We start from the raw sequence: 14,829 nt of genomic DNA, 5'->3' as shown, positions 1-14,829 counted from the left end.
GTGCCAACTGGCACTTAGAACCCTTGAGATAGGACTGATAGCAGCTCCCTGTGGAGTGTAAGCACCCATTCAAAGCAGCACCAGCTGAAGTGTGAACCGGCCAGCAATAAGAGACAAAGTGAGTTGGGCACCCAGTGCAGGAGATACGAGGTGACTTTTGGATACTGCAAAAGGCTTAGAAGTAACCATAAAAATGCAGGGCCCCTAGGCCTTTGTAGTCATGGGAGCACCGTGTGATCCTGGCTCTGTGCTAAACACTAGAGAGGGCTCTCCTACTCAAGTGGAGCCGATAAAGCCTTTTCAATAGTAATGAGAGAGAGAGAGTGTGAAGTCAAATTGCCAAAAGTCCTCACATTCAGCACGGACACTGAAAGAGCCAAACAAAACAAAAAACAAGAAACCTTTTTTTAAAAAAGCAGTAAGACTGTTCATTGGTGGCAAGATCCCTGGTTTTTGCTTTTTTGAATCAAAATGTTCAATACCTCACCTGACCCAAGACCGTTTTTTGTCACTTGACAAAAAAGTATGATGTTCAGCCATGCAAAACATTTGGTCTGCTTTTTCAGTGTATTTGTGTGGCGATGTCTGTAAATGCCAGAAACCTCTTCCTTTATTGCTGCTGCTGCTACTACCCAGCAACTGCAGAGGCAGTGATGAGGCACCTCCTCCCCCCCGGCTGCTGGGAAATGCCTACAATGCTGCGGGCCGCACAAGCTGGAAGTGCAAGTGAGGTGGTGTGACTGCCCCCATCATCTGGAATCTCCAAAACTGAGACCAAGGAAGGTCAGTTCTAACATGTTAAGACTGCTTCCCTATGTTCCTGAGACTACACACTATACACACTAACTACATTGACAAAAAATCCTGATAATGTAGCCCACTGACAAAATTTAAAGCCTGTTACCCTAACCAATATGTAGCTTTTCATTTGCATCGAAACTTTTACAAAAGATGTTTTGCTATGTTTCTATATACTTTAAAAATGTTCGTTTTTACAAATAAGTTGAACAAGACAGCTTAAGTTAGATGCACCGAAGTACCAGAAATATTGACAGCCTCTGTTCTCCACATTTAGCTTTCAAAACCAAATGAGCCACGTATGAACAAGTTGAGAAACTTAATTTTTTAAAGCTTCATTTGCAGAGTTTTATATTCATTAAGTGCCTTTGCAAGTTTCCCGTTGTGTGGGCTGTTGTCTCACCTCCCACAGATTATCTCTTTTCTACATATGGTGCTAACACCTCAACGCTGAGGACGGCTACAGAACCTGAGCAGATTCCTGGTCTGTCACCCATGTCATGTGTTTATGTCAAGGCTTCCTAAATGAAACACATCAGTTACCAACTTAGGAAATAGTGGCTATGGGAAGGTGAGCAGCAAAGAAACGTAAATTCAGGAGGGACGGGGTAGAATGGGTTTTCAATACGTTTAGTGCCAAACCCACAAAATCCAAAATAGAATTCAAATAAAATAAACCTCTACTACAACGTGGAAGTGAAAAAAGCTCAAGCTGGTCCAGGAAGATGAGCTGATTTATCTTGTTAAATTGAAAATGGTAATGAACGTGGTGACCTGAGGCTGCACTGGGTTTACCATTCCCAGAGTAGGGTTGGCTTGACCCCACGGATTTGCTTCAGGTGAACTATGTAGGTTAAGTCCAGATTTAAAAAAAAAAAAATTCTCTGCAAAACAAATTTCTTGGCTCAAGCAATATTTGATAAATCAAGATTATAAAACAAAATAATCTAGCTTAGAGTTCCTCAGAGTTGGTTGGTTGGTTGGATAACAGAATGTGACTTGGAAAATAGTAACCGGAAGACATCCCTGAACCACCTCAATCACACTTTATACTCAGTCCACCACTGACCACAGTAGAGGGCTGACGACACACACTGAAGGGAAGGCTGGAGAGGGACTGGGGGCTCTGAGCATATATATGCCAGTTAGTCCTTCTGGTTGGTGAATTAGAATTCTGGCTCTGAAGTACTGGCTATTTGCAGTTGTCAGTTTAGAGAAAAGGAGAAATAAAGCATTTTCAATTAAATAGATTAATATTCACCACAGAAGTGCTTCAGCATTCTAAATGGATTAGATCACTCATTAAGCTATTTTTATATGCCAATTTATTAATGCCTTACATTAATCCACTGATAGGTTGTTGGGCCCACAGTTAGAGTCCCTATGCAGTCCTAATTCTGTTTTCTGTAACCATGTGACTGGTGATGCTGAGTTGATAACCATGTCTGCCTATATTGTACCACTGACCTTTCATACTGACTGGATCTTGCATTGAAATAACCATGTGGAAGAACACTGAGTTGATCAATGATGATATGTACAACTATATTTAAAGAGCAATAGTGTCTATGTGTCAAGAAAACTTCTTAAATCTTATTTGTAAACAACATTTATATGGTATGAGTTTATGTTCATAAATCCTGCACTGTATTCCACTATATGTTAAGATATTGGTGCATGAATTTATTTTCAAAGTATGAAAAATACATAATTTAAAAACATTTTGGTATGTGTCAAATAAATTTGATTATGTAAACATGTCCTTTTGTTTTCAAAGTAAACACAGCTGCACCACGAGCTGAAACCCTTTCTAAAAGTACAAGCATCCACCCACCGGTCGAAGCAAAGACTATCCTTTGTGTATACTTTTAATCTGCAGTTTCATGAAACCAAAATACCAAACATATTTTAAGTCTATAAGCTTTATTGATGATACTTTGCTTTTACAGTTCACAATGCATTCCACAGATTTAGTTCAGTACAGCTTAAACCACAATTGTATAAATCTTCATTTTATGATTTCTTGCATAACAATGTTTGATATTTGCAAACAACGTTTTTGGAAGCATTAGATTCAGTCCACAGAGTCAGAGTTTGTGACAAAATTAACTATAGCAAGTCTGTGCGATGCAGTCGACGTGAAGAGTTCTATGTGCATGGCGTCGGTTCACGTTGAAAACAGATGGTAGTGCACCTAGAAATATATTTTCTTTTTCTAGCTTATGTGCTTTGGAACTACACACGTACAACCAAAGACTCTCTGAAAGATCAAGCACTGTAGGGCAGCTGGAAGGTAAAGGTCTCTAAGCTTTGTGAAACACTATATATAGATATATATATAATCTATATTTACTTATATTGGCAATTAATATAACAGTAAAATTCACAATACACCTAGAACATACCAGAAAGGCAAGTTTTTTCACTTCTGCTTTAGTGGTATGATCTCGTCTAAACATTTCATTTCAGAAAATCTGCATCCAATCTACACAGACCATACACAGTGCACAAACTGTGAAAAGGGTTATTTTTTTCAGCTCCACTTTCTCTGCAATTCCCAAAATACAGCAAGACTACCTGTAACAAAATGTAATATACAGCTTTCTCAGATCTTTGTTTATTCACCAGTGCCTCATATAGGAAAAACAAATGATTACGGTTCAAATCCATACATAGCAGCTTACAATACTTAAGGTGATGAACACATGGCAGTCAAGACAGGTGATTTCTCCTCAGACACTGCATTGCTGAAAATAAAGATCTGTGAAACTGCAATGTCAAGGTTTCATTCTTCCCTGACCCCCCCCATGTAATCAAATGAATATCCCCTTTAAAGATAAACTCCTATTGTTAATTATTTCAGGCTTTTTCATTCAGCTTTGCGCTTCAATCCAGGGATTTTTGCTTGAATTCTACAAATGAAAAGGAGGGGGAAAGGTCAATGTAAATATTTTTATATTTTAAGTATTTTGTTTTCTGCTTCTTAAAATGCAATCCTTCAAGAACTACCTGTATACTACTCAGCTTATACAAGAAATGAAATCCTAAGGCTATCAAACTACAAGCTATAATTTTGCCACCTTGGCCTCACGAATTAGATGTAAACAAAGCCTTAAATACACATAATAAATATAGAAATTAAATGATTCAAATGTTAGAAAAAGTCTTTTAGCAACACTGATGTCACATTTTAGGTCTGACTGAGACTTGCTACTCACTATGCCTGTCATATGAACATAGTGCACTGTTCTCAAAGTCTGCTACACTTTATCCTTAGTAAAAGTTGCAGATTTTCAATACTTACTTAGCCATAGCATCTTTAACATTCTTATTTGCAAGTCCTAGATAATGATCTATCTGTGCCTGAAAGAGAAGTATAAAGGGGTTATTTGAAAATTACCATAGCTGAAGCATCTTATTAACATTAGCATCTATGTTCCAACAAAATAAAGGCTTACGGAACCACATTTCTCATTTTTATAAGGCTTTGGAAACTGGCACTGATATGTTTGAAGTTCCATGTAATAGAGCAAGCTCTGTATTCTGAAATCTACAGTTAAGAAATTACCTGATGCCATAGATGCAGAGAAGGCATTTGACAAGATCCAACAGCCATTTATGATAAAAACTCTGAACAAAATGGGCATAGAAGGAAACTACCTCAACATAATAAAGGTCATATATGACAAACCCACAGCCAACATCATACTCAATGGACAAAAACTGAATGCCATCCCCCTGAAAACAGGAATGAGACAAGGATGCCCTCTATCACCACTCTTATTTAACATAGTACCGGAGGTCCTGGCCAGAGCAATCAGAAAGAAAAAGGAATAAAAAGAATCCAAATAGGGAGGGAAGAAGTGAAACTCTCGCTGTTTGCAGACGACATGATCCTATATATATAGAAAACCCCAAAGAATCCATTGGAAAACTGTTAGAAGTAATCAATAACTACAGCAAAGTTGCAGGGTATAAAATCAATTTGCATAAATCAGTAGCATTTCTATACTCCAGTAATGAACCAACAGAAAAAGAACTCAAGAACAAAATACCATTCACAATCGCAACAAAAAGAATAAAATACCTTGGGGTAAATTTAACTAAGGAAGTGAAGGACCTATATAATGAAAATTACAAGGCCTTTCTGAGAGAATTGGATGACGACATAAGGAGATGGAAAGACATTCCATGTACATGGATTGGAAGAATAAACATAGTTAAAATGTCCGTTCTACCTAAAGCAATCTACAGATTCAACGCCATCCCAATCAGAATCCCAATGGCATTCTTTACAGAATTAGAACAAAGAATCCTAAATTCACAAAAGACCCCGAATTTCTAAAGCAATCCTGAGAAAAAAGAACAAAACGGGAGGCATCACAATCCCTGACTTCAAAACATACTACAAAGCTACAGTGATCAAAACAGCATGGTACTGGTACAAAAACAGGTGCACAGCTCAAGGGAACAGAACTGAAAGCCCAGAAATAAAACCACACATCTATGGACAGCTTATCTTTGACAAAGGAGCTGAGGGCATACAATGGAGAAAAGAAAGTCTTTTCAACAAATGGTGCTGGGAAAACTGGAAAGCCACATGTAAAAGAATGAAAATTGACCATTCTTTTTCACCATTCACCAAAATAAACTCAAAATGGATCAAAGACCTAAAGGTGAGACCTGAAACCATAAGGCTTCTAGAAGAAAACGTAGGCAGTACACTCTTTGACATCAGTATTAAAAGGATCTTTTCAGACACCATGCCTTCTCAGAGAAGGGAAACAATACAAAGAATAAACAAATGGGACTTCATCAGACTAAAAAGCTTCTTCAAGACACATGAAAACAGGATTGAAACAAAAAAACAACCCACTAACTGGGAAAAAATATTTGCAAGTCATATATCTGACAAAGGCTTAATATCCTTAATATATAAAGAACTCTCGCAACTAAACAACAAAACATCAAACAACCCAATCAAAAAATGGGCTGGAGACATGAACAGACATTTCTCCAAAGAAGAGATAGTGATAGCCAATAGGCACATGAAAAGATGCTCATCATCGCTGATCATCAGGGAAATGCAAATCAAAACTACACTAAGATATCACCTTTCACCCGTTAGAATGACAAAAATATCTAAAACTAATAGTAACAAATGTTGGAGAGGTTGTGGAGAAAAAGGAACCCTCATACACTGCTGGTGGGGATGCAAACTGGTGCAGCCACTATGGAAAACAGTATGGAGATTCCTCAAAAAATTAAAAATAGAACTACCATACGATCCAGCCATCCCACTACTGGGTATTTATCCAAAGAGCTTGAAGTCAGCAATCCCAAAAGTCCTATGCACCCCAATGTTTATTGCAGCATTATTTACAATAGCCAAGACATGGAAGCAACCTAAGTGCCCAGCAACAGACGAATGGATAAAGAAGATGTGGTACATATATACAATGGAATACTGCTCAGCTGTAAAACAGAACAAAATCATTCCATTTGCAATAACATGGATGGACCTTGAGGGAATTATGTTAAGTGAAATAAGCCAGCGAGAGAAGGATAATCTGTGTATGACTCCACTCATATGAGGAATTTAAAATTATGGACTAAGAACAGTTTAGTGGATACCAGGGGAAAGGTGGGGTCAGGGGTGGGCACAAAGGGTGAAGTGGTGCACCTACAACATGACTGACAAACATTAATGTACAAGTGAAATTTCACAAGATTGTAACCTATCATTAACTCAATAAAAAAAAAAAAAGAAATTACCTGATGCCGTTCATAAATAACAGGAACACTGAAGAGTAAAATCAGAGCTGAAAAAGGAAATACACAACCTTTAAAAAAGACTGTTAGGATTTAAGGAACAAACACTAAAAAGCCATCAAACTGGCAACACTCTTAGGATAGCCAGGCAGTATTCCTAATAAGCGAATAAATACACAAGGAGCATCTGCTGGTGGGGAGCCACTCCAGGGCAATGAATTAACCAAGGGAGGCTGCAGAAACCATTCCTGGCTTCAGATAACATCACAGAGACTACAAAATAAAGGCATCCCTGGTTGGTCAGTTTTATGAGTGCTCCAGCAGGTAAGGCCACCCTTGATCTGGTTTTACCACTGTTAGTTGGAGCAGTCTTCAGGAACTAAAACTAAAACTAAAAGTGTTTCAGTAAACAGTATCAGCAATTTATTTAAAGAGATCACAACCTCAAATGTACACCTTCTATTTTTCCTACAATGTAAGAATATTCTCCACTAAAATGTCCCTAAGTTTCTTGCTCACAATCTTTCTTTTTCTGCAATTTTTCATTTCAGCGGTTTTATAGACTTACCCAAAATCAGTAGTGTCAGACCATTGAACAAGGCACCAACATAGGTAAATACCCACATCAACACTGCAAACTATAAAAAAAAACATTAGCTTATTAAAAATGAAATTCAAGTTTCTTAATTAAGCTTTCAAATAAAAGCAACTCATCTAAATGCTAAGCTCCCAGAGGCATACTCCTCGGAGAGACTTGGTAAAGTATTATGGATGCTTCAGTTCTAAGTCACCTGTCGCAATTCAGAATTTCAGAATCCCAATTAAAACAAGAGATTCGATCCACTTTCTCTGGACTACACTACCAAGTAGTTTATTCTGTTTTCTCTGAGATCAGAAAACATACCAAAGGTATACCTTAGCTCTCTAGCATTGAACTTTTAAATGGGAAGACTGAAAGGTATGAGAATTAGCTATTAAAACTGATTTTAAAGTACTAACAAGTGCTTAAAGATATATATGAGCTGAATAATTCAGACATTAAAATCTCAGACATCTGAATAAGCAATAATGGGGGCAGAGGGTACTTATTATCAGGGAGACTAGATTTCCAGTACCAAAAATATCACCTCTAGCATTTTATGAAGGATCAGAGGCACTGTCTGCCCAGTGATACATGATTTCACAGTCATGGTTAACCCTGAGAATGAGGACTCCACATACTTTTATATCTATTAATAAAACTGACCATTATTCTTCCTTTAGCCACTGCCGCCTTTATTTACTTAACAAACAGTAATGTAGTCTCTATTATATTAGTGCTGGGCACTGTTTTAAATGCTTTACAAATATAAACTTATTTATTCCTCTTAACAACTGTATGAGGCAGGCACTATCCTCACTACAGCAGATGCAGACACTAAAGGGAGAGGTTTAATAATTTGCCGGAAGTCAGATTTCAGTCCCCTCCAGGGGCTGGGGACTGTGGTGAACTGACTAAACTCTCCTACTTTAGTAATCTTGGTCTCAAAATCTGGGATTTTTTTTTTAACCAAATCAGGCAGTTTGGAAAAGGCTTTGCTTCTAAAAAGTGATTTCATTTTGGGAAGTCCTTTATTTCCTCTCCATACTTTTAGTTTATTCATGAGATGGTTGCACAAGAGAATTTCAAAGTTTTCTTCCAGTTCAAAAACTCAGTGACATCATATAGTACAAAGACTTAATGACATGTTCAAAGCAGTTCTGGAAGACTCAAACACAAAGTCCATTTGGATTTTATTAAATAGTCGTCATCAGCAATTCCTTTGCTTCCTATTAAAAGCCGCATGTGTCTCGCAATCACTCTGCGCTATTTAGTAGGTAACAAATACGGCACCACGATGCCACCATCTACAGTGAGTATTTAGGTACATATAACACAGTATATATGAAGAGAGGAGGTAAGAGGAGTTAGCACCTCCATCATCTAAAGCAGGGATTGGCAAACTTTTTCTGTAAAGTAAGATAGATAATAAACATTTTAGGTTTTGTGGGCCAAGGGGTCTTTGTCATATATTCCTTTAAAAATGTAAAAATCATTCTTGGCTCCCAGGCTATACAAATATAGGCCACGGGCTAGACAAACTGCAGTCTGCTGATCCTTGATCTAAAGAATAACGCACAGATCTTTCTCCATGTGTTCACTCATTCAAGAAAACCTGACTGGATGTCTCCTATGAGCTGGGTGTGAGCAGTAATTAAGGTGTTCAGACTCTAGTGAGCATAACCACTGCAGGTCAGGAAGACACTCTGGATTCCTCCACCAACTGTCACTTCTACCAGTAACACCACTCTGGCTCCCCCTACAACTGAATTTAATGTTCCAGTCAGCACATGGTAAACACTCATAACACCTGTCAATTCAAAATCAAAAATTAAATGCTGCCCTGGTCTTAGCAACTGCTATGGAAACACTGGTAGAAAGGTTTGAAGCATGACTCTAGTTAGCAAGCCTTTTCCCTCTTACATAGTTTTAAAGACTTTTATTGTGGAAGCTAAGTATAACTTTTGCACTTGAGGAGGTTTACTATAGAGCAACAGAGCTATTTTCATCCATCACCATCCACAAGTCCAAAGGGAAGAGTCAACCTTCCACGTTTTAGAAGAAACTGCTTTAGCAGTAAAGACACTCTTACCACGACAGAATTCAGATACTAACACACAGGCTAAAAATAAGTCTTAATTTGGTCATTAAGTCACTGACAAGGCCACACTCCAAATCCACAGGAGAGAAGCCTGAGATTCTACACCTGGGCCATCCAAGGGGCTCAAATGTCACTGGACTTGCCTCTTGGAGGACACTCTTCCTGAAAGGGAGGCTATCCAGAGGCACAGAGAGGAACAGAGTGGCCTTCAAATGTCTGTGGGGCCAGAAAAGTGGCATTTATGTGAGGATTTTGTGAGAACTGAGGCAAACGGACATATGCATTCTCCCTCTCAAGGAGGCACCCACAACCCAGCTCCACAGACTGTTGCCACGTACATATTCCAGGCAAATGTTGCCAAATTTTCCCATTTTAAGAGAGAACCCGAAATTCCCACTTTTATGTGCTATCCAAGAATTTTTAAATGTTGCAGCTAAGTTTGGAGAAAGGTTAACAGTTCAGAGGCCTAAAACAAAATTAATGGGTAAGGGTTTCCAGAGAACACATCACCAAAAGAGAAAAGAGTTAAGAACTAGCATCTAGTAATTGCATAATTATCGGAAATGTTAGATAATAACAACAGCAACTAACATTTTTTTGAACATACATTAGGTCAGTTAATCTCATCATAACCCCCAAAGTTAAATACTGTTATTACCCCTGTGGAAGAGGAAACCGAGTAATTAAGCAAGTTGTCAGACCAGAGGTCAGTGATCTCAGGCTTATCTGACTCCAGAATCCATCTGCTTTGCTCTACTGTAAAAACACCTACAGAGTAACCATTATTAATAGGAATTGGTCATGAATAAGCATGCTATCCTAAAGAGGCAGAAAGAAGGTCAATAAACACTTTAAAGAAACACACAGGCAGCTGTCATTTTGGAATTATAAATTCTATGCTATTCCATGGCAAATACTTTGCAACATTACAGCCAATGCATATTAACTTGGAAGTCAAAGCTCATCTCTCTTTGGGCAGTAACGAACTGGAGGAAAGAGGGCCAAAGTACCATGAAGGTCTAATCAATTCTTCCTGAAAGAGGACAAGGGCCGTGTCTTGTCTGTCTTTTGTCCAGGGGAACAGGGAATTTAACTGTGCATCAGATACCTCACTAAAAAGCTCTGCTGATTTTTATTAGATGATGTCTCAATGGTGTGGGAGGGGGTGCATTTTTAAGGAAAACGGAGGGAAGGTGCTTAATTTCAGAAGTTATTTTGGCAACTCTGACATGTTCAAACTTCTCCTACATTTTTAAATACTGAAAATTATTTGACATTTTTTGACATATTCAGCGTCCTTCATATCACATTGACTGCCTCTACATTTTCCCCAGCCCACTTCCCTTCTAATTTTTCTGTGAGCCAAAGAAACAGAAAGGAAGCTGTCAAAATGTGCATGTTAATAACCTTGTAAGAGCCCGAGGGCTAGATTTTAATGTTCTTTTGGGTCAGCTATTTCAGGAGTTCAGGCCTTTTTTTGCTCACTTTCAGATTTAAGATTGTACTCCGGAACATTATAGTTGCCTAATGTTCAGACGACTATAGCTAGAAATCTTCTTACAAAAGTTTTAACATATTTTCACTGAAAGTCACAGAACTAGTGTCATACAGAATCGTCTTTATCACCCAAAGCCATATGACAGAAAAATAAGAACCTCTGCCTAAAACACCTGCTCTTAGTATCTAGTAAATAAAATTATTGGATCTTTTGTGATTTGAGGCTTCAAAAGGAAGGAACCCTCTAATAAAGCTCAGAGCCTTAATGAAGAAGCCCCAAAGCTGAGCCCAGCAAGGACTGCCACATGCTTTTCTTTTATAATGGGGGAAGGTGTGTGTGGGGTGAGGGTAAGAGGTGGAAGCGGGGAGGAACTATAGCCCGGGGTTTATAGCTTAATGCTACAACTTTTAAAACAGTAATTCTCCAGGCAGTATCCCCAGAAAAATTAAATCACAACTTCAGGGGATGGGACCACCTTCTCCCCTCCCCTCCCCCCTCCTAGAAAGCAGTAAATTTTATAGCTCCCCAGGTGGTTCCAAGACTGCGAACCACTGTTTTAAAACAAGAACCCCTATCAAAGATCCCTTACACAGCAGCTCAATCACAGAAACAGAATTAAACCTTAACTAGATGGTTTAAATTGTTCAACTCTCTTATACTAGTTTTCTGGTTGAAATGGGTGTCATTTAAACCAGGTTGACAAATATCACTAGGTTAAATAAAGTTATCCAGCCTCCTTCTGACTTCTCAGAGACTAATGAACTGACATACACTAGACTCTCCGAGAAAAGGATACATAAACAGCTTTCCCAGCGTAACTTTACTAGAGAACACTCCCCCTCCACTTCCCTGTCATTCATTCTCCTCCCCTACCTTATGTCTGGCACTCAGTGGAATAAACCCATGTTAAGAAACATAACCTTTAAAACAAATCCTGAAGATTAGTCAAAAACATGTGGCGATGGTGAAATTTTATACTAATGTTTGAAATAAGTTCTACTGAATGGAATTAGAAATATTTTGTCAGGGATTTTGCCCATAATATTTGACTAGAATTAATCCTTTGGGAAATGGGTTGTTGCTCAATCTATATACAATTGACATATTCTCTAGGACTTAGAAGCTTGTAGTTAATTGCAAAAGAGCAAAACAAATGGAACGAGTTCATGAGAATTCAAAGGAGAAATCTGCAGAACACATCTTATTTTTACTTGTCCAAATCAACCACCAGAAGACCTAGACCAGGCACGATAACCACCATCTCATGTCAGGTCTTTTTCAACAGGCCTGAAAAACCTTGGTTATTTCTTTGATCACACTTAAAAGAATAGCCTCCTCCCTCACACTGCAAAAAAAAAAAAAAAAAAAGTGAAAAGGTGGTGCTAAATTTTCAATTTCTGAGGAAGAAAGTTTCAAACAGAAGTAGTAGTAATTGTGACCCAGAATCTAGAAATATATATTATATAAATGTGAGGGTACCAAACATTCATGAAGACAGTGAGTTATAGAGAAACCTCTTTTAAATTTTTGTTTAAAAGCTATTATTTTAAATAAGCCACAAAGCTTGATATAATGTCTATTTTCTAAATGAAAAAATTTATAAATGAGACTAATTCTCACTGCATTTTCTTGAAATTAGGCTGGTTTCCATTTTCCTAGCTATGAATCCTACTAAATCCAAGTAATTCCAATCAAAAGCTGGTTCCCATAAATATTTTAAAACTCAGTGTTATTTAACAAGATCGCAAATTCATCTGGAAACTGAAGAGACTGAGGCTATTAGCAAACTTTCACAGATTTAAAATCTGAAAATAAGGCAGTAAAATAAATCAGTCTAACAGGGCAAACTGATTTTTCCTTTATGTTGAAAAAGTAAAAATAGAATGAGAATTGAAAAAAAACGTTTTTGCTTGCTTTAGGGAGAGAGAATATGACTGTCCTACCAGCTGCTGTGGTTTAAAAGGCAAAAAGAAATAGTCAGAAGGAAAATCATTTTCTTTTTAAAAATGCTCTCTATATAAACAAAAACTAGGGCATAAGACTGGCAAATGTTCAAAGAATTCTCTCTCAAGGGAATATTACTAAGCTATTTTTATAAAGAGCCAAGAGTGTTAAGGTTTTTATCAGCTTTTTTCAATAATTAGGAGACATTTTAAGCAAGTACTTGTGATTCTATAGTACCCTTATTCAGTGGACACAAAGAGATGCCATCTATACTATTCACACACAAGGACATTACGAGAAGGTTTAACTAAAGTCTCCCCATGTGGCAGAACCACAAGGTTTATCAAGGAAGACCCTTCATGTGTATTATCAGAGCATGCACCTGAATTGTCAAAGGCTTCATACCCATCGCCTTTATACTGGGAGAAAAAAACAGATACCCTGCCGTATTCTTTTGCCTCAACAGATTTTGAGACCTAACTGCAAAGTTCATTCTATGTGTTAATATATTGAAACAACTGTTATTTATTTGGAACTCTGAATGAATTGCGATCTGGGGAAGTCATCAAGCAGCTTTCCTTGAGCTCTGGGCTTGCAAAAAACACTACTCAGAAAACCATTCAAGTTAGTTTTCTTCTTTTATTTTTTTTCTTTTCAAAACTACTGTTAATCCTTAAGGAGAGAATGTAGTAAACTATAATTCTAATGCAAGTATTTTTTCCAATATTAAGAAACAATGTTTTAAAAATATAAGAAAACTTCATAAAAATAAAGTGTTCCAGGAAGTAAATCTCTCTTTTTGTACCACTTTCTGTTACTTTCAAATTAGCAGAGTCACTCAAGGCAAGAATTTATCAAGTTCAGTTTCTTTCATTTATGACAGCTTCCTCATGAATAACATAATTGCTTTAAAAAAAACAACTACGGTAATTTTCAAAAGAAATTTAAAAATGAGATTTAACAGCAAAAAAAAATTCTTTCTCTCATAAAAGTAGCTGAGGTGCCAAGTCTTAAATAAACTGAGAGAAGCACACAGCTGAAAATAATGTCCATCTACTGGCTTATTAAGACCAAGATATTAGTTAAAAGCATTTTGAGCATTTAAACCTATTCTGACCAGTTCAGAAATTGTTTCACTCAGTCTAAAGGCCCCATTGCTATGATATCCTTGGCTTGCATGATAAACTACAAACCAGTGCATAGCTCTTGGAAAAGGAAAATTATGATAATTACTACCATAGTACATTTCTACCCAGACAGAACGGAAACGAGTCTGTCTTGAGCACAGTCACAGGCAACAACACACAAAACACAAACAGCAACTTCTGTGTAAAGGAAAAGCACTAAGTCCCAGTGCTTGGGGCTCAAGGTACATGACTGGTTTAGTGCTTGCTTTGAGTCAGTCTGAACCGTGGGAGAGTTTATTTGCAAGGTGAGACTCTTAACAGCTGCTGTGTAGCAAGATCCAAAACCTAAGAAAAACTTCCAACAATTACCAACTGAATATTAGATAAGGTGTTTTAGAATATTAAAGGTTTTTCAGAATAAATATTCCAAAAAGAGTCCAAAATATGAAATAGCTTGTCTGTATATATGAATTACACACAAACTAAGAAATTAAGTGCTTAGACTCTAAAGTCAAGCAGATTAAATCACATCTGGTATTAAATCTATTAGATAATCTTTATTCTTATAATCAAAATTCCCTTTAATTTTCTAACTTTTAATCCTTGATTTCCAAAAGTATGAATTTATAACTTATTTTCCTTTAAAAAAGAATAGTAGTTTTCTCCATTTTAAATATCTGATTGGATTCTGAATTTTGAAATCCAAGTTAACAGTCACATGATTTCATTACATCTTTACCATTTACTTTAATATAGATAAATAGAATTTTATACTCTTTAACTCTTTTAATATTAAATTCTAGGTATGTCAAAAATGAAAAGCAAATAAACCTACCTTCAGAGAATCAACTAAGTCATCAACTAAGAAGAGGCGTCTGAGTTCTTTGATCGTGCAGTTCACATGACCAAGAGCAGAATTACTGTATTTCTGAACTAGCTCCTCAGATATAGCGACCTCAGATTCCAAATACGCCCTAGAAAACAAAACACAACATAACTGTCACTGACT

General features: G+C 37.2%; 2 protein-coding genes across 7 annotated transcripts in view; one reads left to right on the top strand and one right to left on the bottom strand.

Moving 5' to 3' along the window:
* Positions 1-2,551, top strand: part of EML6 (EMAP like 6) — a 252,161-nt gene extending 249,610 nt beyond the window's left edge. Inside the window, exon 41 of one of the 2 annotated variants that reach the window (XM_070512098.1) lies at positions 567-2,551. In XM_070512098.1, coding sequence (XP_070368199.1) covers positions 567-591 — 25 coding nt within the window. In that variant the 3' untranslated portion in view covers positions 592-2,551. The remainder of the gene's footprint in view (positions 1-566) is intronic. The other variant, XM_070512097.1, reaches the window with a different exon arrangement.
* Positions 2,552-2,702: 151 nt separating this feature from the next.
* Positions 2,703-14,829, bottom strand: part of RTN4 (reticulon 4) — a 79,349-nt gene continuing 67,222 nt past the window's right edge. For all 5 annotated transcript variants that reach the window (XM_044772446.2, XM_044772445.2, XM_044772444.2 and 2 more), the window contains 5 exons: positions 14,656-14,794; positions 7,139-7,208; positions 6,574-6,620; positions 4,103-4,161; positions 2,703-3,710 (listed from right to left, as the gene is read on the bottom strand). In XM_044772446.2, coding sequence (XP_044628381.2) covers positions 3,668-3,710; positions 4,103-4,161; positions 6,574-6,620; positions 7,139-7,208; positions 14,656-14,794 — 358 coding nt within the window. In that variant the 3' untranslated portion in view covers positions 2,703-3,667. The remainder of the gene's footprint in view (positions 3,711-4,102; positions 4,162-6,573; positions 6,621-7,138; positions 7,209-14,655; positions 14,795-14,829) is intronic.

Source organism: Equus asinus, chromosome 6, assembly GCF_041296235.1.
Source record: "Equus asinus isolate D_3611 breed Donkey chromosome 6, EquAss-T2T_v2, whole genome shotgun sequence".
Taxonomy (NCBI): domain Eukaryota; kingdom Metazoa; phylum Chordata; class Mammalia; order Perissodactyla; family Equidae; genus Equus; species Equus asinus.
The sequence above is the reverse complement of the archived record's forward strand: the minus strand, read 5'-3'. Positions and strand labels throughout refer to the sequence as shown.